Source organism: Crassostrea angulata, chromosome 7 (genome assembly GCF_025612915.1).
Source record: "Crassostrea angulata isolate pt1a10 chromosome 7, ASM2561291v2, whole genome shotgun sequence".
Taxonomy (NCBI): Eukaryota; Metazoa; Mollusca; class Bivalvia; order Ostreida; family Ostreidae; genus Magallana; species Magallana angulata.
Genome location: NC_069117.1, coordinates 14,578,700 through 14,603,093, shown reverse-complemented (window position 1 = coordinate 14,603,093; position 24,394 = coordinate 14,578,700). Strand labels below are relative to the sequence as shown.

The following is a 24,394-nucleotide window of genomic DNA, read 5'->3' as shown; positions in this document are numbered from 1 at the left end:
TTCAATTTACAATGTTTCAAAGGACAATTTTTTACTGATAAGAGAAGAAAAGGAATCAAAATACACAAAATATAAATTTATTTTACCAAAAAAAAGTTTATTTAAACAAAGACAAATAATTCAATTCGAAAAAAGATGCAAACATTAAATGTTTTTAATCTTTCATTAACTTACCTATTCAACGTATGACCAACATTATCAACATTATGTCCATTTCAATAGTAAAAAATCAATTAAGTTTTAATTAGTTGATTTTTAGCTACTTTGATTTTTAAATATCGAAAAATCTTCATTATCTTAAAATTTACTAGCATGACAACTACATTTAGTTAATAAATAAGGGCAACATTGGCTTGCACTAAATTCCATAATTAATAAGTGTGCGTTGATAATAAAAGATAAAGATAATATTCTACTGAATTTAAGAAACTGTATAAATTGTAAAATCATGTCTTTCATTCTTCAATTCACTCATACATATGAAATGCACATATGCCTATAATTTCAGAGAAATTTAAAAGAAAAAAAAACATCTTTGAAAAATAATCTTGAAAAAACATTTCACTTATCTTTGAAATATTGACATTTTATTGATAAATATTTCTCTCCACATTGTATTTCACATTTATTTTGTTAAAGATTCATTATCTTTACTTTCATCATTTTGTCTACTTAATACTTAAAATTTATTTTGAAACTTCCATTTTTCCAAAAAAGAACAATTTCGAAAGGATCCTGCAAGAAGAATGACGATGGAATGAAAGTTAGTAGATGTTTGATATTTAAACGAATGTTTTTGTTTATCATACATACCACGAATCTCCAGAGGGAATTTAGTTAATTACCCGCTAACGTATTTCGTAGCTGTATACAGCAGGACTAGGAAGACATCGTTGAGGAGAGTGAAAATCAAAAATGCGACTCTGGAAATTCTTAACAAAAGCTTAGATTCCAAGATACATTGAGCAAAATCCCAAACTATTAGGATTGGAAAGTGTAATGAATCATAAGAGATTAAATATTATAATGACGCACACACATCTTTCATCAATCTACATTGCCTCTTGATAAATTTAACAGCAGCTTGAAAAAAGTTTCTCAAGTCACCCAGCATGGCATAAAAATAATAAAACTATTTTTCAACAATTTCATATTTAATTCATAACAAAATGTATTGAATTATTAAACACATTATAAGCAAACAAAGTTTGAAACAATGAAATATCGATAAAATGATGTGCGTGAGAGCATGGTGAAAGAATTTTTTCAAACAAGTAAATAAAAGCATAAACACCAGAAACTGGTATAAAATCAACATGATTTTTTTCTCCAAATAATCTATTTACAGAACTCTGCAAAAAGCTAATAGATTTCAAGTATGATCGATCGAGTGTCAAGTGTTATTCTAGTGTTCTCCAAATGTTGAAATGAGTTAAAATGTCAAAAATTTGAATTTAAAATGTATCAAAATTACGACAAATTTTACTTTAACAACACAACACTTTATCTGATATTACCTACTGCTAAGAAATGAAGTTCAATAAACAACATGTATCACAACATTTTATTGATCAAAATATGTTTAGAGACCGCAAACTCAGAGCGAGACAATCATGCAGTACATTATAATGGGAATTGACTGGACTGGCATTTTCTATGATTTGGATATATCTCACAGGTGTCTTGGTCTAGGTCATAGTTTAATTTTAAGTGTTTGAATACATTCTACAAACAACACAAACATGTAAATTATTTAGAACTAGTATCCTACCCTATTTATGATGCATAGATGAGAATTATTTTCAATTTTTGTCCCGATTTGCAATTCAGTTTTAAAGACTTTTTATCATGATTTGAGAACGATATGTTTTTTTAAGTTATTGCTAGTAATCAATGTTTTTTTATGCCTAAATCTTTTAACGAAAAATAGATTAACTTTAAAGTTCCGTAAATAGCAACTTCACAATTAGTATTTCTTTTTCCAATGCTCTCTCCCACATCCCACATATACAACATTATAAAATACAGTAATTTTGTAACACAGCCCTACAGCTCAAGAAGAAAAGAAGGGGGATGAGATTATTCCTTACATAATACTCCATACCATGCATTCAAAACTTAAAAATTTGAGATAGGAAAAAAAGTCATTTTGATCAATTCCTCAATTAAAGTTAATGTTAAACTCCTAAGGCTTATTCTTCAATCGAAACCCCATATTATACATCTCAACTATCTGAAATACATTCTACTCTACGTTTAGCTAATATTTTCATTTTATCCTATGTTGCGGATATCTAAAAGTTTCATAAATCATTCAACTGTATCTTACGGAATTCAGAAAAAAATAATGATTTTCAACGAGGATTCCGTCATCATTTCCATGAATTGTACCGGACTTGATAAGACGACACGAATAATGTGACTTGCGGTTGGCAAGATGGACAGACGGATAACAGGTAAAACAGACATCAAGACACACAAGTTCGAATTCTGTATACTCCAAAAATTGTTTATGGAGAGGACAGTGATGAAGATTTTTTAGATCATTTCTTCATTGCTTCAGGATTGTCAGAACGAGAAGTGTCTCTGTCTCGTTTCCACACTGTGGAAAAAATAAAAGACAGATGTAAGCCTGATTGCTTTCGAATGTGTTTGTATTATTTGAGTTTAGAATAAGAACGATACTAAAATGTTCGAATGTTATTTGTTATCATATATAAATCAATGAATGATTGACATTTCGCTTAAGTCAAGTTTATCTTGAAAAAAGCTAATGAACCGCGTTAATGTCAATGTACTTATTGTCTAATTCTGTATTTGGGGAGGATGCAACTTAGGTTTTTGATTTCATATTTAGAAAGTGTGATTCTCTTCGCTAGGTCACGAAGAGGCTGCCAGTAATATATGGTATACAAGACATCACATATATGTATATTTTGAATTGTGACACCTTTTTATTTTATTTCAGATAGGTTTACTAAGGGGAATACCAAACGAGTTTACATCCTCATCCATTTGTCAATCCTAACCACAATTACCCTTTGAACAAATAAGAGGTGCACATCAATTTTTATAATTTTCAAGTGATTTACAACAATGACATGCAGTTATTTTTGAACACATACTTTCTATTCTGGCATTATACTCCATTAGTCTTTCTTCTCTCTTTCCACGTTCGCGCTCGTTCGTCTGACTTGCAAGTTTCTTTTCTTTTTCAATTTCTTTCGCTGTTGAAAATAACAGGCATATAAAATGAAATTTTATGCAGTAGTTTTTAAACTAAGAAATAATATCCATACCTTTGGTGCACTGAAACTAGTACTCTATTTGAAAATCTTAAATGTCTTTCGAGCAATTAAAGTACTGCAGACGAACCTGTAAAATTTGTTTATTAGAACTTTTCTGTTGCAGAAACAAAGACAAATTTAACTCGTTTTTAATGATGAAAGAAAAAGAATTACAAAGTTTAATTGTTTAGTTACATTCACATCTTATACATGTATATAGTAATATAATGATGCCTCTTAGCTTCATTAAATGTATATGAAGAATATTATTGCTGCAGATAATATAAAGGAAACTTTACTGCCTCGCCAGTAAGCTAGCTCTTCTGACTATGCGCTATAGTGTCCTCAATCGTGCTGCCTAAAGCAATGGCAAGTGTGATCAGCACTAGGTGGGAGATCGCTGGACATAACATGACTCTGACTCTCGGTGACGGGTCTTCAGAAGAGTCCTCAAGACTCCTAGGACTGTCTGTGTTTGGGCTTTATGGCCAGTCGTTTTCGGATACATTGTATTCGGTTCACCGAAAACGGCAAATCATACCGTCTTAAGTGCTTAGCCACTGAAAAGTCGCTGGATGTTTAAAAGATCAAGTAAAGCCTTCAAGCATGGATAGAAAAAAAAATTATGAAACATTCATTCGTGCCAGTGAGCTAGCTTTTCTGGTGATGCGGGAAAATGACTTTCTTTATCATGCAATAAAATATAAAGAAATATTTTGCTGGTTTTCTCATGTAAGATATATGTACGTGGTTTATTCTTCCATTGTTTAACATTCTAAGTGATTTTAATGTGTCTAAAACTGTTAGATGAGCAGATATGTGTGTTTGAACGTTATATTGAGGGTTGAATACATTGAAACTGATTGAGTAGGAGAAAGGTATACGATCTAGATAGAAAGACAGGATTTTATAGAATAATCATATCAGCTGACAAATGAATAAGTTACATACAAGGTATGATTGTATGCTGATTTGATGATTTTGATTCTGGATAAATCTGTGAAAATTCGCCATTCTGACCATTGCTGCATGCATCTAATAAAAAAAAAGATAATCAAAAATGTTGCAATCAAGTCATGAACATAGTAAAAAATACATACACAATGTCTTTAAAAGCATGAAGATTCAAGGCTTAGATGACAACCTTTTGCATTCATCATTTAGTGCATTAACCGTTTTAAAAAATGAGTAAACACCATAAACAGACACAAAATAGACACAAACATGGTACAAAGTACATATATGCAATGATTATGAGCAAAGTATTTTAGATTCGTGGTTTTCTTTTACATAGTTTCATCTAGGCATCTTTCACAATCTAGGTATATGTAAGATGTAAGTACTCAGTAATCCTTTGATTAAGGAATAGCCTTTACAAATGCATGTTCATTAGTATCATTATATATTTGCGAATTTACTAGTCAAACAACTTTGAATCTCCTTAGCTATCCTTTTTTTCGGGTTAATTAGATTTCCCTGTTCTGGAATTTTATAGATGTTGAAAAGTAAATCAATCGAAATAGTTTCAAACACTTCTTAAGTTACTTTGTAAATTGCTAACTCTGACAAAGTTAAATATGTACCCTGTTCCCATGCATTTCTCTGCATATGTGGATAAAAAGGATAAAATGGCATATTCAGATCCGTATAACGGTCAGTCAGTGGGTCTGAAAAGGTACAAAAAGGTATTTATTCAATGAAAATATAAGCAAACACAATAAAATACTTTACCGGGACTCTCGAAAAAAAAATTCTTGTGTATTTTATTCTTGATAAAAAAAACCAAAACACTTTAACCTACAATTGGTATTAAAATAAAAATACATGCATGTAAAGGAAAATATGAAATAGCCTACATCCAAGAAAATAAAACCACGATCGGATGTCTGCTATTGTTATTTCCGTCTGTGTAGATTTGTCAACTGCCACTACGTCCTCGGTAGTGGGAGTGGGATCTGTGAAAATTAAAAAGAAATCGACGTAAGCTTGGTATCCATAGTAAATAGCGCACCGTGAAAGTAATTGTCATTTTGACTTTCAAAGAAAAAATCGCCCAAATGTGACATTTTGCTAGGTCTTAAATAGGACTAGGCAATCTCCGTTTTGGGGGGGATAACTTCATTTCAAGATGACTGCCAATATTTTTACAAATACAAAAAGTTGCACTACATTGTGATTGAATTAACCTCAATTTTTGGAGGATAGCATGGGTTTAGTTCAAAGGCTTTGTGCATATCTGTAATACATAAATGCAAGCGCCAGACCTTAACATAACGAAATTAAAGTTAATGAATCAACCTAATGAATGTTTGCGGCGATTTGCAATTCTATGTTCAGTATTTTTACAATATACTTTAAAACTTTGTAGGTTTGGTGCTCAGTTTTCAAATGACCGAGACAATTTCCATCTGTTTCATTTTATTAAAATCACTAGACTTTGACCCATGCGTGCACGGGTTGACATTGCATATGATATCGGGCATTTATAAAATAGATACACTAAAATACGAAACACCTTATATTGTTGACATTTGCATAACCAAACTTCAATCATACAATAATGCTATTAATTTCACTACACTCTGCTGAATTGAAATAATATATGCCTAGGGAAAGGCCTTCACCACTGTTAAAATGCCTCCCATATACCCGTAATGTAGAAGAAAATTGCAGAATCGCTCTAAAACGATTTTGGAGAAAATTAATAAATTAAGTTGCATTGAAAATAACAATCAAATTATTCATAACAAACCATTTTGAAGCTGTAAATACCTTTCTTCGAAAAGTTTAATTCTATAATTGCAGAATTCAACATATTTCAACAACGTTTTTTACACACCATGTTGACATTCGAAACTCTCGGGATTTTTTTAACAGTAAATGCAATGTGTTAGAGTTATCTCTCGTATTTTCTTTGATGAACAGAAAAAATTTCAAAAGAAAATTAACACGCATTTGTTTTATCGTTTCCAAGTTTATTCATGCAAATGTGATATTGTGGAAACATACAATAAAGAGCCTTCCGTAGTTTGGCGTGAATGTAATGCATATGCGCACGATTGTAAAATCCAAAAAATTTAGATGATTTCCGGAATTTGTTTTTGAAATTTTCGTTGATTATTAATTAAGGAAGCTTGATTAAGAAAAAATAAAAACAAATTGGTTATCTTCAAGTACCATTGATGTTTAAAATTTATAAAACAAAAGACAGAACTCTTCCGATTTATCGGTATTAAAGCCCAAAAATTCGAGTAATATTATTTTAATATAGAAGCATAGATAAAATGGTGATGCTTATTCTCTTTCAAACATGTTTGAATTAATTCACATTTAGACATACATAATGGATGTTACACATTTTCTAAGTCTATGTATGTCTAAATGTTTCACATTTAGACATACATAATGGATGTTACCTGTACAAAGTAAATGTTTGCCTATCTTTTGAAATTTATAACTCTGATTTCCTTAATCAATATATAGTTTAATCATTATTATGAAAAAAATACCTCAACACAAAAAACATTGTCAAATTTTAAGCATCAATTCATTCATAGATATAAAATGCTAAATTTAAAAAAATGTGAGCCTTTCCTTCGAAAATATTTTTTTCTTTAGAACCAACCCTCCAGTTATTTCAACTTGAATGAAATATTATCAATAATTAATTGTTGACAACTAAATAAGGTGATTTTTATTGTCTGATAATTACACATTTTACACATTAAACAGAATCAATTGCCCTGTATTTGAAAATATTATCCAATATTGGGGGATAAAAAATATCCTTCAAAAACGTCGGTTGCCTAGACCTGTGAAATTACAATTTGTTTCGGAAACATCATTTTTAATTAGAAAATTCATGAATAAAATTTGATCTGACGTCTTGAAAATAATATTAGTAATTTCATGTTAACTACCCTGATATATAGAGGATATCTATATTGTGTGATTTTATATTTGCTTTATCCAACGAGTTGAAATGGTGTATATATTCGCGAGGCTTGCCGAGCGAATATAACCATTTCAACGAGTTGGATAAAGCAAATATAAAATCACACAATTATAGATGTTCTATTTATCTCATACAATTTGATTTATATTATGAAGCTTTTGAGACAGTCCCTTGTGTGACCCAAATTGGTTTTTTTTTTCAAAGATTAAAAACGATGATGCAACGTTGTGTTATGCGGCTATTGTGACCTTGCGCAATACAATGTAGTACGTCATTCCTGAGATAAATCTTAATGTAAAGTTTCACTGAAATAAACCTTAAAATAATTCTTTAGCTCTAGATAATTTTTCTTAGAGCTTATTCACTTGATTAAATGGAAATTCCGATTAGAAGACTTGAATAATCAAGTTTGTTGACAAACACAAAGTTGCGAATGCTCGTTAGTTTGAATTGACTCGAACGAGGAACAGTTGTTGATGCATGATGTTTAATAAAACAAACACTAGGCTAGTCTTATGAACCAAAATTGATAATAGTGAATAAGGATGCTTACTGGTGGTGGAATAAAAGTAGCATGAAACATTAGTTCGGTAAGTTCTTGTATATAAACACAACCAGAGCGCTCTGTTTTCATCGCGTCGTCAGGATGAACTCCTTGATAGTTAACGTAATTTGTAGTTTTATAAACTTCACAAAGCATATTGAAAGTTGGAAGTGGGTTAAATTATCATAAATCTTGACAAACAAGAAAAAAGGGTCTTGTGGTTACGGTTATGAATAACTTTGCAAAAAAGGTGGGGGGGGGCTAACCCACCCACCCATCCCCCCCCCCCCCCCGGTTCCGACGCCTGTGCTACGCAGTTACGTGTTTTCCTTCATATTTGTAATTTAAATCTTTGACAAAATCAATTTTATATTAATTTTTGTAGTAGATTTAGTTATGTTGAAAGTACTAACAAATCTTCGAAAATAGGTCACTGAAGCGTTGAAGCGAGGGACTGTGTCAAAAGTAGTTCCGACCGGAAGTATTTGATATAGCATCACCCGTGTGATATAGCAAAGGTTTATCACACGGGTAATATACACCACACGTATGAGATAAACAGTGGTAACAACGTTATTGTTGACAAGCCAATCGTGTTAAATAGTTAGTGTAACGTGGGTGATCGTTCGTGTAACGTGCGGGATCGTTCGTGTATCAGGAAAATTGGTTTGCGTTTTTTATCGTGCGTGTTCGTGCGTGATCGTGCGGTTTTTTCGTTTTGTAACTTTTTTACGGAATGCCAGGATTTATTCTTAAAACAAAGACAAGTAGTTTTTGTAAAACAATGTGAATTTATTAAAACTTGTTTTTATATAAGAACATTGACAGTTGTTTACATTCATTCTCTCTTTCGTCGTTAAATACTTTTTTGTATTTCCAGTTCATTCAATCCTTTGTTCGGTCGAGTTAGTTTTGCTTAATTTTATAATCAGCCTATATCAAGCATCAATTGTGTCTTGACAAATAATTTCAATCATATTAGCAAAAGCGACACGTTGAGTGAGAGCGGCCAGGCTTACCCATTCCCCATTTTAAACTAAACGATTATTCCCAACGTTTTTCTTTCAGATGAGAATACGATACGCATTATTATCTAATAGATTGTATACACATTTGTTTGAAATAAAATTTATCTAGACGCTTTAAAATTTAGAATAAATAGAAATAAATCAATTATGTACTGTAAATTATGAAAATATTGGATGTGAAAAATCGAAAATCTATGGAACAAGGTAACAAATTTACCTGTATCCCGCATTTTTAAATCGTACGTAAGAGAATTTAATTACATAAACAGTCAACTCGTATGTAAATAATTTTGTGTAGTTTATGCATTATCTTCATTTCTATTACACGTAATTTTCTTTAACTTATGATAGAAGTTAATAATATTCGTTATGGAGACAAAAAAAATAATTTGTGTGTGAATCCTTTATATTTGTGTATGGATGTGTAAAAATGTTAACTCGTAAAATACAAAACAGTGCATGACTAAAGTACATGCTGCTTTTCAATAAAACACAAACATAAAGCAATACAAATTAAAGTAATACGTTTCCTTAATTCTAATCTTAAAACTTTATTTTGATTTTGCGTGTTTAATGGTGTAGAATCGTTCGGTTGCGTGTTTAATCGTTTTCGTTCGTGTATCGTGAAGATTCAGTAAGTTAGTGATCGTCCGTGTAACGTGCGTGATCGTTCGTGTACCGTGCGTGAGCGTTCGTGTATCAGAAACGTGCGTGTTGTTTGTCAACAATAACGTTGCTACCACTGTATATTTGACTTGTCATCAAACCTTTCGAATCAAATAAACTACACTAATGTATGAAATTAATTAAAACGTTACCTGTTTTGTGTTTTTCCTTGTTAGTGGATAAATCAAGCGGGCATCTGAAATGAAATGGAATACAATTTACAATATGTCACACACACACAACTTCATAATCTTTAATCGTAAATTAATGAAAACATAAAGAAATACGTCTTCGACACGTGTTATTAATGTTACTTATCTTATTACCACATTGCATATACTCACCGAGGAAATGTTGGCATTTCTTTTGATAGATGACAATAAACAGAATTCGACAAGGAATCTTCAAGAGTAAGCATCTTTTGTTCCTTTGCATCAAGTTGTTCAAAGGCACGATTTTTCAGTCTAAAATGTAAATAGACATGTTTGCAACCCCATCTATCTATCTATCTATCTATCTATCTATCTATCTATCTATCTATCTATCTATCTATCTATCTATCTATCTATCTAACTATCTTTCTTTCTTTCTTTCTTTTTTATATATATATTTATTTATTTCTTTCTTTCAAAAGGATAATTGACAATAAAGCAAAATGATCCCACGTTGAAACTTCAGAATTTTTTTTAATGTATTGTAAAACATTTTTATGAGAGATCTAGAAAACGTTTGTGTTGCTATCTTACTGTAAAACAGTGTGAAAATTAATAGAAACGCATGACAGTTTACTCTCAATTTGTTTTTCAATTTCAAAAATTACTTTGTGTAAGAGCATGGAGTGCGATGTTAATACATGTTAATCGAACATAGAACTTTCCACATTTGTTATGCTTTACGAATTAAACGTGAATTGAATATTATCACAAATAGTAAAGTTTGTAGAGCAAATAACATTCAAATTTCGTTTGTGACCCACTAATTGATTGGCTTAGACTTTTATACTAATTAGGCAGTGAATATGAGTAAACTTGTTTGCCTTAAATGATTTCGTCTTTAACTTATTAATTTACATTATGATATTATTATAATAATATATTTTAACAATTATAACTTTTAAAGTTGCAACATCTTGTTTTATATTAAAATCTCAAGTTGTCTTGCATGTACTGATTGGAAATATTAAAAATTCTTCTGACTTTTTTTTTTCATATAAACTGTTTCGGAACAGTTTCTTAATTTCAAAAAATATGTTTGCGGTTTATAATGCGTGAGCTGTTGAAATCCAGCTATCAATTGTATAATAGTAAAATGGGTATCCTTTGGATCTTTTCCTATATCAAACTATTGGATTTCGATAAGTACCTTTTCATAGGGAAACGGAACCCCTTGGAGTATGGATTGCTGTTGATCTTGAGTTTGGTGACCTCTCTGTTGTTGTAAGCCGTCACCGCGATGAATGTGGTGGCTCGGATAGGGAACTCTACCACCGACAGCTCATCGTCTCTCTCGTGTTTAACGATGGAGATACGCACCAGGTATTTTTGCAGTGTGTGCAGAGTAAACTAAAACAGTATAAAATGATTTACTAAGTAACCATGTGTCATTTTGACAAAAATGCATTACTTTTCGATTAATTCAATCTTTTATGTAGACTTTACTATCGTGATCTACAACTTCTTACGATTCCAGCCTTTGTGCCAGGTTTGTTTGACAATTTCACTTTTTCAAAGGAAATTTTTCGAGTCATCCAATCAGATCCTATTCTTGGAGAGTCCGGGTGTTTGAATGGGTAATTCTTGAATTCTTCTTCTTTCCTTCCGATTGGAATCCATTTGTTGTTCAAAAACTTAAAGCTTTTGCTGCTAGCGGGTATGATGTCAAATATGACGTCATATAATCCAACAGGGTCAACTCCTCGGAGGGAAAACTCGACATATGGAAACATTCTCCTGAGTATTTAAAATATGAAACATAGATAGAAAAGAGTTTTCAAATTAAAATTAAACAATCGATGCTCAGTAAGTACTTTGGAATCTTTTTAAGGAGTTTTTGGGAGGAAGAAGCTGGATATGCTGCTTTTAAAAAATCATGGTTTAAGGGATAAAAAACAAGCAAGCAATGCAGCAAGGATTTTTTTCTTCTGCAACATAATAACATTTTGCGTTATGTTGTAATCAAAGTGTTATAATTTATTGTGACATGTCAAAATGTACAACGGCGGAAATCAGTTATTTATAAATACTAAAAATATATTTGTTGTTTCCATTACCCCGAGTTTGAAATTGATTTATGAAAATCATTTTGATCATGCGTTTGAATACTTAAGCCCATTTTTATCTGAAACAATATTGATATAAAATTAGAAGTTAAGTGTATTTAGAGTAAAGTTTTTGACATGAATTTGAGTAAAAATATACATCTTGCTTCTTATGATTAGACGTTCCACAAACTCTAGGCCAATAAACATGTTTTGTCTTCAGTTATTTGTCTTCAAACTTTGCTAAACATCTGACGAATATTTTATTTAACGTGACCCGCCATCTATAACACCACTGCGCATGAGTGCAGGAAAACCCAGAATTGAAAACAGTTTGTTTACAAATTAAAATCATGTTTTTCATGTCTTAAATTAGATGATTCTTATATCAGATGATACTCGAAGCATTATTATTCCGATTCCGGTATATTAATGTACAACAATATAAATTGTTAATCATGTGCAAGAAAGATGAAACACGATTTTAGCATCATCGACTCGGTAAACATGTAAATGGAGTAAATACCCCTCTCCCTGAGGGATGCATGTACTTAGAGTATTTATTTATTCTTTGTTTAAGGAAGGAGTCTTTTCTGGTTTTCGACTTGTCAAACGTAAATTTGATTAATTGTTCATTAAATCAAGATGAAAGGAAATTAAAAAATTATATTTTTCTTTCTTTTTTACTATCATACAACTTGGCATAGAAAAATGTAATCAATGTTTAGAATGGAACAAGAACTATATTTTTAGCGTAATATTGGCGTAGGAAAATATCACATGTTGCGCAATTCAGAATTGCTGCAGATTATATATATATAATGAGTCTTTTTTAGCATTTCAAAAACAATAACAATGATGTTGGATTTTTTTTTACTAATGTGAACTAATAATATGATACTTGGGTTTCAGAATATGTTTGTAAAATATGATTTGCCTATCAAATAACATTTTTATAAGCTTTTAAAAGCGCCCATTCTATACATTGATTTTTGTGAAAAAATCACTAAAATCAGTTTTTCTCTCTAATGAAGCGGTCAATATATTAGCTTTTCTGTCAATTTATATCTTTATATAAAGTCTTCATAATACATCAAAATTAGAAATATTTTATTATTGGAAGCATAAAAAAATAATCAAAATTTCTTCAAAATTTAAGAAAATTACAGGAAATGCGGGCTATGCAATATCAATTTCAGTATAAATATTAATCCAATTTAGTAGTATAAGCTGATAGACACTCTCATGGTCTATGATTTCATTGAAGATTTGAATCTTCAAATCTTAAACAAATGTCTACAGAACTATAAAGAGCTACACTTATTTTTATCACTCTTTACGTTGAGGAAAAAGGTAGTGACCTTGACCTGACCTTTATCCGAAAACAAAAAGGTCAAATCTAATTAAACTGATAGAATCATTAAGTAATATGATCCGTTTGATTGTGTCAAAATTTCATGCATTTCTTATTATAAGAAGTATGTTTGATAATGAAAAGACTCCTTCCTTAAAAATTCCTATAAACGATAATCTACTTCTGGTTTATAACTTAAAAAGTAAAGACACAGAACACATGGAGCACGGACCTGACTAGCAAAACCCCTACAACATCATGATGGAAACTTAAGCTTTATTTGGCTTTAATCCCTTTCCCATCAATCTACATGGTCTCTTAAGACATTTTCACTTTGTTCCTATCCTTGTCAGTTTGTCTCTTTTTCCTTTACTTGCCAAATCTGTCAAATTGAACGGTCTATCCCTTTTTCTCCTTGTCGCCATTGTTGATGATAGACAAGTTGTATGTCACGTGACCCATTTGAGGCTGGATTATTCAAATCGTTTGTATTTGTTTGCGACAAGTAAAAAAATAAAATATTTTTTGTTTTGATTTCTTGTATGTTTGTTATGCGATTGACTTATACAGCGTAATTCATTTGAAAGTCCTATCTTTAAATAAAGTAATGAAGCAAATAATCTGAGATCTTATTATTGTTATTCACTAAAAAAAAACGCCACATATACCCTTAAAGTACTGGTAAAGTGGAAACCTGAAATACTGTTTTTGGTTCGACCAGAACATCAATAATTAACCCGAGCTAAGTTTATAACGATATGAACCTACACGTGTTTTATTGGTAAAATTGAATGGTTGTTCAAATAGAAACTGTTATCGTACATCGCTGCCACTCGGTCTTTTATAGGCTAACATTTTATTGACAATTTCATTTCTTCCTTGGAAAAATAAATGTGTATATCACAGCTTAGCTTCCAATGTTACCACCCCATCAAGTTTTCAGCAAATGAAAAAACATTGAACAATCCCTTTGGTGATAATGAGGTCACTCCCACTTTATCAATTTTTCACCTGAAGTTCTTGTTATTTTATACATGTTTTTAAGAAGTCTAACAACTTATCCTCTGAAAGAAATAGTGTTCTTACATACTTTTACGAGAGAAAAAAATATTACTAGTTTCAGTTTGCAAGTTAAAATAATTCAAAGAAAAACAATACTTACAATAAATTCATAAAAGACCAACAAATAATTTCAGAATGCTATAAAATGTATAAAAACAAGAAGCCTAACCTTCCTGTTCTGTTAATGATCATTTCTGTCCCCACCTCCAAAAACTTGTACCAAAGTTTTGCTTCCATCAGTGATAAAGTTATGGGGCCATTGATCAGAGGAATGCAATCATCTTTATCGTCAGAAAGATCATCCCTTGACTTCCCAGTATCCGAAGAAGAACTCTGCATGTCGGAGTAGCCAGAAGAACTAGAGTTTGCGTATACCTGACACATTTCCATGTCAGAGGACTGGACCTCCATTTCCGAAGACGATGATTCGTTCGATGAAGAAGGAGATGAAGATGCTGTATTTGATAGCACCATCTTGTTGGAACCTTTCCTCTCGGCATCATGCAATTTGGCTTGTTTGATATTAGGACCAGTTGGAATTCGGAGAGAATTACTTTTACTCTCCATAGTTTGTCAAAAGTCCTGAATTGAAAAGGTTAAAACAGTTTTTAATAAATTAATTGAATAAAAAGTGCTTTAATACTTACGTATTATGTGCGCGCTAAAAGTTACCATCTATCTGGATAAGGCAAAAATGTTCACGAGATAACAAATAAACACCTTCTTTTGTAACATTCAAACTGTTGCTAACCCAGCATGCGTTATCCATTCAAGGAGAATAAGCTTTGAACCTTTTCTGATTTTCACTTTTTCACAACAATACAATTTTTTATCTTCTAAATGATCATAAACTACTGTAATATGTTGTTGCAAGAAAAGTTTTATCAAATAGGCTTAATTGGTAAAGTGTAATCAAAGCCTTTCCTCGAGTGATAGTAAAAAAAACCATAGACCTATTACTTATATTTTAAATAAGGCAAAGAAAATACAAATAAGAGATATTCTGGAAAAAAAATAATCAAGATTATTTTCTTTTAAATCAAATATCATACTTACGGTAAGATTTGATTATACTTTGATCCGAATTCTGAAAAACAAAAGTATGATAAATCCGTCATAGACTTAGAAGTTATTAAAAAAAAAACTTGACTTATATTCAGCGATCGATTTATCTGAACACTTCAAGCAAAATGTTTGAAATGATAGAATTTACGATCGCAACACGACGCAAGGTGGAAATGGTTCACAGTTTTCTTCGTAAACTAAGGGTGAATGAGTTCAGGAAGATTATGTCATTTGTTTGACATACTTTATTCAAACGATGTGCAACAAACTTGTTTCGTCTTCTTTTGGGTTGGGTTTTTTTTTTGGTCATTGGGAGACCGATGAAGGAAATATATTTCGCATTTTGAAAAATAAAAGGTAACGAAAATGAAAAACAAATTCCTTTGGTCGCTTTAAGTAAAAATTTAAAACAAAAAAAGAAAAATTAATTTAAAAAAAAAACCTCATATCTTTCTCAAAAATGGTTGGGAAATAATGAATAATGCGTAATGATTAGAAAATTATAATGTTACTTTTGTACCTAAAAAATATAAAGAACTAATAACATGCTTAATGGTATTTAATTAAAATCTAGAGTGGAAGAGTTTTAATAAAAAAGAAACTGTAATTGCAAGATGTCGCCATACAAAATTTTCATACTTACATTGCCGCTGTATGATGTTAATATGTATAAAACTTCGCAATAACGTTAACACTCTTTCAAGGTATCTAGAAACGTGCGCATGATATGACATACATACTGTTAAACAACAAATTAACACATCTTAAGTCTGGAGAAAATCAGTTCGTGGGTAATTGTTTACGGTATTGGGAAGGGATTGGTTAACTCTTTTTGCTTCAAATTTTGTTTTGCAAAATAGTTTTTAAGGCAGAATTGGTACTTTTTTAATTACAAACTTCTTTCAGGGGGCTAAGTTATAAACAGCTACAATTATTCATTTATTGACGATTATTTAAAATGCACTTTACTAGAAGTTTTTAATTCGAAATTGTAGATTGTACACGAACAAATTGTAAGAGGCTCAAAAATCTAACAAGTTCATTGATATTTCATATTTGGTTTATCTTCTGCGTTGGAGTTCATTTTGTTGAAAGTGATCAACCATCTGTCTCAAAATGACGAGAAAAGATCACAACTGCGTCATCACAAAATAGATACATCGCTAGTTTGTACAATTTTCGAAACATTGAAAAGTTAAAAATCGATATTGTCTCCTGCTTAGCGTTAACTATATTATTATTTAAATTCAAAAGTATTAATGTTTCCATAGAAATATGAAGACGATATCGCTTTAGCATTTAAAACAAAGACTGTTTCTATTGGCAACAGGAAAATACCAAAGCTTAGATGTTAATTTATCTGTTGAAAATAGGGGATGATTGAGCGTAATAATAAACTAAAACTGATGAAAAACAATTCGTAAATACCACCAAGATGTATGTACTAGACAGCAGCCAGCAAGTACAAAATTCAATGATGCACGAACATCTCTTCAGCTCAAAATATGCACTAAAATGTTTTAAAAACTTTTTTCTATAAGAAGATTTATTTATTTAACCATATCTATGTTCAAACGCCGTACGCTTTACACGCAACAATCAGGGCAGAACCTCCGCAGAGGCCCTCTAGATTACATCTGTATTTTGCCTGGGTTGACCGATCTCCTTGAATCGGTTATTTGGTGCGGTATAAATACTTCTAACAATTAAATATTTAACAAAATACAAAATGTTGTTTAATATGTCACTTTGTTACTAAAGGTCAAGATACCTTAACTTTTTTTTTTAATTTTATTTGTTTTAATAACAAACCAGATTTAAGGTGTGGTCACAATGACTTTTCCCGTACAACAAAAATGTTGAATAGGTTTTATTAATCGAAAATCGATTGTAAAATCGTATCGTGTGACCGCATCTTTTGAAATGAACAAATGTCATTTAATGATGTAAAAGACAAAAAGTAAAAAAACAAAAACCAAAAAACAAAAACATGCATGTACATCATTAAGGTGGGTCGCGGGTTTACCCCATAAAATATCTCACGAGAAAACATGCCCTAAAATTTAGCAATTTATTTTTAAGGATGTACAGTTCATTGTATAATTTTTTTATCAAATTTGTCTACGCTATTTGTATGCAATACCGCTCTAAACTTTGCATCGTTTGAGGTGCTGTGTTAACGCTTTTCTAATGAAATATATAGAACAATGAGCATATTTGTGTTTCATTAATAAGAGCACATCTTTCCGCCCGACTACGGTTAATAAGCGTAAGTTCGGACGTAAATAATTAGAAAGAACTTGAAATGGCAATTGTGTTTTATCACTAAATATTTAATTGTTCAGTGTCTTTGTGATAACACTACAGATAGATTTTGTATAAAACAGCCCAGTAAATTCAATCGACATATTGTTGAAGCACCAATCGGATTTGCATACTTAAATCTTTAGATTTTTAATCATCCAAATTGCTGGAAATTATAAAAATATTAGTAATAAGGAATCATTCTTTGAATGTTATGAGGAAATAATTTTGGTCTGGGCGAGACCTTCGGGCTTTCTTGGATTTGATTTTGCCCCAACCAAAATTATCACCTCATAATACTTAAAGAATGATTGAACGATTCCTTATTTCTTAATACAATTTAAAGTATTGCCACACTTAGATACTGATAAATTAAATAAATATGCATGAGAGAGAGAGAGAGAGTCTAAGAATTGAAACACATTGATAAATACGTTCATTTTTTTTTTAAAAAGATACATGAGGAAACTGTTGTGTCTTTTTCGTTTTCGGCCTAATTGACATATTTTTTTACAGAATTAAGTATGTAATCAAAGGCCTACTTATCCGATTTATATACGTGGCATTTATTTTTGTTTTTGAACAATGTAGAAGATGTTTACCCCTTATTACATGTAAGTGATAACTTTAACTATCAAAAATGCATTCATTTGATATACAATTGTGTTTTGCACTGCAAATAAAAACCCATTCCAGAAAATTAACACTTGTACCCTTTTTGATTCCGATATTTTCTTATTTATTTAATAAGTTTAAATTCAATATTATGTGCTTACTGTTCGGTAAATTCTTGAAGGAAAATGAACATTATTCAAATAATTCAACCATGGTATAGTAGTAATGTAATTAATTAATTCATTTCACTGTTAAAAAATATTTACATCAATAAAAATATTAATCGGCGTTATTATATATCAGGTCGTGATCCTGTTTGAAGTCGCGAGGAGAGTCAGTCATGTTCTTCGAGAAATACTGTAATACTGCGATATTGAAACAATTTCATGTATTAAAATGCAGTGCTGCCTTGTCAAAGACTTACGCCATAGCCATAGCCAATTTGTTTACTCCTTCCTTACAAAATGCGAAATACGCCCGACTAAGTTTCGCTGCAAGTCCTCGGACTGGACGAAAGTTAGGCCCAAACATTACTCTTCTCTTTGGGCTTAAGTTAGTCCGAATAACGAAGTTAGGCCAATAATAAGTCGAGTCCAAGTTGCATTTCTGAAAGAGGTGTAAGTTCTGATTTTTAAAAAAATGTTGAAGAACTTGGACATTTTCGCTGAGTACTAAGCACGCGCATATCGTATCCTGTTTTGCTTGGAGTCGTATAAAAGGTGCCTACAAGTTTATGAAATTCAAGATATAAATTCTTTTAATGATGCTTCATAACAATATTTTTGTTTCATAGGGTGTACCGGGGCTTAAATTTTTGGTAAACACAATGAAAAATCATGTTTTGAACAACCATTTTCTATGAAGTATGAAGGATAAAAGTAACAAATCTCGGAGTTTTGTCCTTTTTTTACTATTGAAATATATCTAAAATGCCTACAGTCTCTCCAAAAATGGAAACAAACAAGCTCTTGACCTCCTCTTTAAAATGATGTCAAATTGAATATAGGTACCGGTATTACTTTTCCCGTGTTTAAATATAGAATGTCAAAATATTGTTTTATTTACTACATGGTTCCATTTAAAGCCGTAAAGTACGGGAAAAGATTCATCAAGTCAATTATGACGTCATAATGGTTCTAGCACCAAAAAGACACTCTGGAATCATTAATAGATCTTGACCTTTTATTTAAGGGTGTTGTTTACTCAGGATTTGAGTTCTCAAATTCGGATTGTTATAAAGTTCAATGTAATGAGTAAAATTTGTTCTAAACAAAAAAAGTATTAATAAAATGAATTATTATTGACAAAACATTTGATATTTTTACTTTATTACGTAATTAGGCTCAAACAAAAATAGACTTTTAGCCAAACAGAGGAAATTCGGACTAAATTTTGCAGATTTTGTTTTCCGCTAAAACATTTTTGGAAGTACTCTAATATTGAAAGTTAAGATTTTATATTTTAGTCTAGATAATTTTTCATATTTTTTGCTGGTTTTACCTCACTTATTCATTAAAATAATTGTATGGTACGAATTGCGAAAATATTAAAAAATGCTTAAAAACGATAAAAGACACCATATCTCAAAATTTTGATCATTTACCTAATATAAATTTTATGCCAACAGAATAAGGACAATACAAGTAGTTCAATGCTATAAATGTTTTTGTATTATCATCATTCAATTTTTTGTAAACTTAGATCAAAAATGGGTAGGAATTTGAAAACTGATAGAGGAAATTCGGACTGGAATATTTTTTCAAATTGTAGCTGAAATCTTAATGTTTTGTACCTATTTAGTGCCACTGCCATCCATAAAATGTATTACATTTTTTAAAGTGCTTTATTATTTGAAATATATTTACAATTAAGAAAATGTCAATTGTAGTGTAAAATTTTATGGGATTTTTCTTGATTTTTCAAAAAATATTCAATGGCCATTTACTCAAAAAGTAGGTCATTGACCTACTTTTTTGAAAGTGAAAAATAACACTACAATCAAAGGTCTATAACATACAATAGATGGGGTTTCATTATCATCAGTGGAATTTTTTTTCATTCTGAGTAAACGTCATCCTTAAAACATGATCATGATGTAAATTTAGAAAGAAAAAAAAACAAAGGTGCTATGAAAGAAGCAAAATTAAAAAGATTATAGGGATTGCAAAGGAAAATATATAATTGAATGTTTGGCATTAAATGCATTGCAGACGAAATTTAAGGAAAAGGTAGTGTAAAATTGAAAACAAAAATGTAATGCATGGTCAGGATACATTGAAAAGCCCGCACACTTATAGGAATGAGCAGTCACGACAAACATATAGATAGTTTCAGATGCTGAGATAAGGCTCGAAACATTCTTATTATATCAATGAATTATTCATGAAAAAATGACACTAATTTAAACAGCAACCTAATGAAATGGGAAATCTTCACTGTATAGATAACATGCACATGAACGTTGTATTTGCCTTTTATATGAAGAAAACTCTCATTCTCTGTCCCAGTGCTGCAGGAATTTAGACAATGACATGGGAACAATTCTTAATTTTTTTCATATCGCATAGTTACTCTATCTGGAAACCGAACTGATCATTTTTATCATGTCTATTGCATGTAATTACAGCAAACTACATTGAAGCGTTTAATAGGGGTTTACTCCAGAAAAGTTTCTACGTAATGTTTTGACTGACCTTTGTCCAATCAGATCGTAGCTGGGCGGAGTTAAGACATTGTCGTTCGTGACTTGAATGTGAGAAAGTGAGGAAGAGAGAGAGAGAGAGAGAGAGAGAGAGAGAGAGAGAGAGAGAGAGAGAGAGAGAGAGAGAGAGTGAATTGAGTAAATTTTAAGTGGTGCCGATGAAGAAATTATCATTAATTATACACTTGCAAACAAATTAATTAAGGTCTGAATATAAAAATTAAAATGATAAAATCTAATGGAAAACAAACCGATTTCAATCAACAAAAACGTGGAGAGATGACCCACTATACATTAAAAATATCATTTTGTATCCCAACAACTGAACGTATTGAAAAAATAATACAAGTCCTGTAATTCGTGACCTTAGTCACACATAATATTTAAAAAGCCGCCTTTGTTGTGTCTGAAATGGCTCAGTGGTTAAAATACCTGGCATAAGCTAATCGTATTTATCTAGGGTTTTTATGTTACGGGTTCGATACCACCAAAATTTCCGACAATATTTTTTTTCCTTATTTTTTGTTAAATATATTAAAAACTGACTATAGTTAGAAATTTTGCTTTTGCAAAGTTGTATTATAATATATTTGAATAGATTTCATCGGGGAAAAATAAATTTAAAATTGTATTTCTCTACTAAACAGAATGGGCATTTGCGCCATTTTATTCCCCCATCTTCTTTAAAAGATATACTAGACAATGATTTGTCATTTTATGACTATTGTTGATATATAGTTCGCTCATCTATAGGCTATAATTTACTCCATTAACCAGTTTTAACTCTCTCTCTCTCTCTCTCTCTCTCTCTCTCTCTCTCTCTCTCTCTCTCTCTCTCTCTCTCTAGTTAAATCACGAGCGGTAATGTCTCAACTCCGCCCAGCTACGATCTGATTGGACAAAGGTCAGTCAAAACATTACGTAGAAACTTTTCTGGAGTAAACCCCTATTAAACGCTTCAATGTAGTTTGCTGTAACACGAAGCTGGCCAATCATATCATCATATCACATGACGATCATTTCTTTAAACATCTTTTTGTGACTTTTTTTTATTCAAAAACACAATACTTTTCAACACATAAGTGAGTAATAAAATCTCTTTTTGTGACCTTATTTATTAAAAACCACAATACTTTTCAAAAGTTAAGTGAGCTTAAAATCTTTTTTTTTGTGGCTTTAACTTTATCTAGCCGTAAGGGTGTTTATAACACAAAACCCAGCCCTGCTAAGTTGGAACTGATGTTGATTTGTGTGTGTACCGTTGCTAGATTCTGTAATCTATAAATATATTGTGATGTACTTTCGATAATCTTGCAATGTGTGCATTGTACCTTGTGAGGTATAACAGATAACTTGGTGATGCATGATAAATATTTTTCGATGTTTTCTCGATATATTTGGATAATAAAAGAATTAAATATACATAACAGGACATTGAGCATACATTTACTCAACAAAGTTATCGAAAATCGCCACGTTTAATACGATAACAATCAACAATCGTCATGCTTTGAGTTCAAACTTATCATCATACCTCAACAGAAGCATGTCTTAGGAGGCTCATAACTTAACAACAACGAAACAAGGCCTTGTCATATTGCAGTTTCTATCAAAAAACCTTTTCTAATGAAACAAGTTCGCTCTTAAATACCAACGACATGTGCTCGAGATCTTGAATATAATCTATACTACTATATCAAAATAACAGATTCGAATTTTTAGGCTTTAATACCGAGAAATCGGAAGTACCGTCTTTTGTTTTATGCATTTTAAACATCACTGGTACTTAAGGATTACCAATTTGTTATTATTTTTTCTAAATTAAGCTTCGCTAAATAATCATCAACGAAAAATCCTTTAAAATATCCGGATATCATCTGGAATTTTTGGATTATAAAATCATATGCATGCGCGATACATCCACGTTAAATCACGGAAGGCTCTTTAGTTTATGTTTCCACAATATCACATTTGCATGGATTTACTCAGAAATGATTATACAATACGTAAAAATTTTCATTGAAAATTTGTGATAAATTCTGTTCATGAAAGAAAATACGGGAGATAACTCTAACTCTGTGCATTTAATAAAAAAAATCCCGTGATTCCGAATGTCAACATTGTGTGTAAAAAAAAACGTTGGTGAAAAAGTGTTGAATCCTTTATTAATATGAATTAAATTTTTAAATAAAAATGTATTTACAGCATCAAAATGGTTTGTTTTGAATAACTTGACTGTTATTTTCATTGCCGCTTTATTGATTTTCTCCAAAACCGTTTCGGAGCCATTTTGCAAGTTTTTGCTACATTACGGGTAAGTGAGAGTCATTTTACTGTAGTGAAGGCCTGTCCCGAGACACAGTTAGACGGACCTAAGTTAGATTATTCTAACTAAGCAGAGTGTACTGAAATTAATAGCATTATTGTAGGCTTAAAGATTGGTTATGTAAATGTCAACAAAACGGTGTGTCGATGTATCTACTTCGTAGTTGTCCGATATCATATGCAATGCCAACCCGTGAATGCACAGGTCAAAGTCTAGTTTATTTAAATAAAACAAACAAAAAACAAACAAACAAATATAAGACAAACACCATTCTGTATTAATTTATTGCTGGCTACATTTTAGCTAACTTGATGGTCGACGACCTGAATAGGCTGCAGTTTGTAGGCGCATTCCGCATGAGTGCCGAAATGTGAACAATGACACGTCATATCAGCTGTCGAGTAGGTGTCGCCATGTTTAATAATGGTTCCATCTGGAGCCTTGCAATTTCGACCTACAAGTCATTATAAGTTCATTATGGTTATTTCAAATCTACTCAAAGTTGCAACAAAGAAAAAAGTAATTTTAATACAAAGTGTTACATATTTAATCGTAAGAACAACCCTAATAATAACAAAACATGAAGAAAAATCACAAAAAAATGATGCTGAGTTAATTGTTACCGTTAGGACACACTGGACAGCAATGGTTAGGATCGTGGACGGCATCGACACAACCACCAAAAAAGCAGTCCACAACGGCGCAGTAGGCTTGTCCTGAGGCCGTGCATTGGCAGGGCTCACATGGGGAGGCCTGGAAGGACCCGACCGGGTAGACCTTACCGTGGTAAAGGCAGCCTGAAGATGTGACAAGGTCCTGACCACTGACCGTCAGAAAAATTGCGGCTGTAAGACAAAGGCTGTGTATTGTTAGAGACACCATCTTGTTTGTGTGTCAAGTGTCGTTGGAAGGAATGAAGTGCTTATCTTTAGTTACAACGCTTCTTAGATGTTGTATAGATAAGCATAAATTGCAATATAAGCAAACGTATGGTTCTGTTAATTACAGTTCTACTTAACAGATTTCAGATTGATTCCAAATTTGGTGTGGAATGGTTTTGAGGTTAAGAGCACTTGCCATATTCAGATTCATTGAGAAAAATGGTTCTATAAAAAGATACAAATAAATATCCAAATTTCAATGCTAAAATATTTGAAATTTTTTCTTTACTATAGTCATGTAACATGTCATTGCTAAAGATATCTTATCTAAATTTCTAAAGTAGATCTG

At 31.3% G+C, this 24,394-nt stretch overlaps 2 protein-coding genes across 2 annotated transcripts; both read right to left on the bottom strand.

The window, feature by feature from the left end:
• Positions 1-1,132: 1,132 nt before the first annotated feature.
• Positions 1,133-15,939, bottom strand: LOC128157061 (T-box protein 2-like). Its single transcript, XM_052819418.1, has 12 exons — positions 15,862-15,939; positions 15,210-15,240; positions 14,323-14,735; positions 11,162-11,429; positions 10,843-11,042; positions 9,825-9,944; positions 9,633-9,676; positions 5,144-5,242; positions 4,871-4,954; positions 4,239-4,322; positions 3,126-3,227; positions 1,133-2,602 (listed from the first exon to the last, which is right to left on the bottom strand). The coding sequence occupies exons 3-12, from the start codon at positions 14,718-14,720 to the stop codon at positions 2,544-2,546; spliced, it is 1,458 nt and encodes a 485-aa protein (XP_052675378.1). The 5' UTR covers positions 14,721-14,735; positions 15,210-15,240; positions 15,862-15,939; the 3' UTR covers positions 1,133-2,543.
• A 7,479-nt stretch (positions 15,940-23,418) lies between these two features.
• LOC128156874 (von Willebrand factor C domain-containing protein 2-like) lies at positions 23,419-24,088 on the bottom strand. The gene is made up of 2 exons (XM_052819196.1): positions 23,788-24,088; positions 23,419-23,618 (listed from the first exon to the last, which is right to left on the bottom strand). Exons 1-2 carry the CDS (start codon positions 24,044-24,046, stop codon positions 23,464-23,466), a joined length of 414 nt encoding a protein of 137 aa, XP_052675156.1. The 5' UTR covers positions 24,047-24,088; the 3' UTR covers positions 23,419-23,463.
• Between the last annotated feature and the right edge of the window lie 306 nt (positions 24,089-24,394).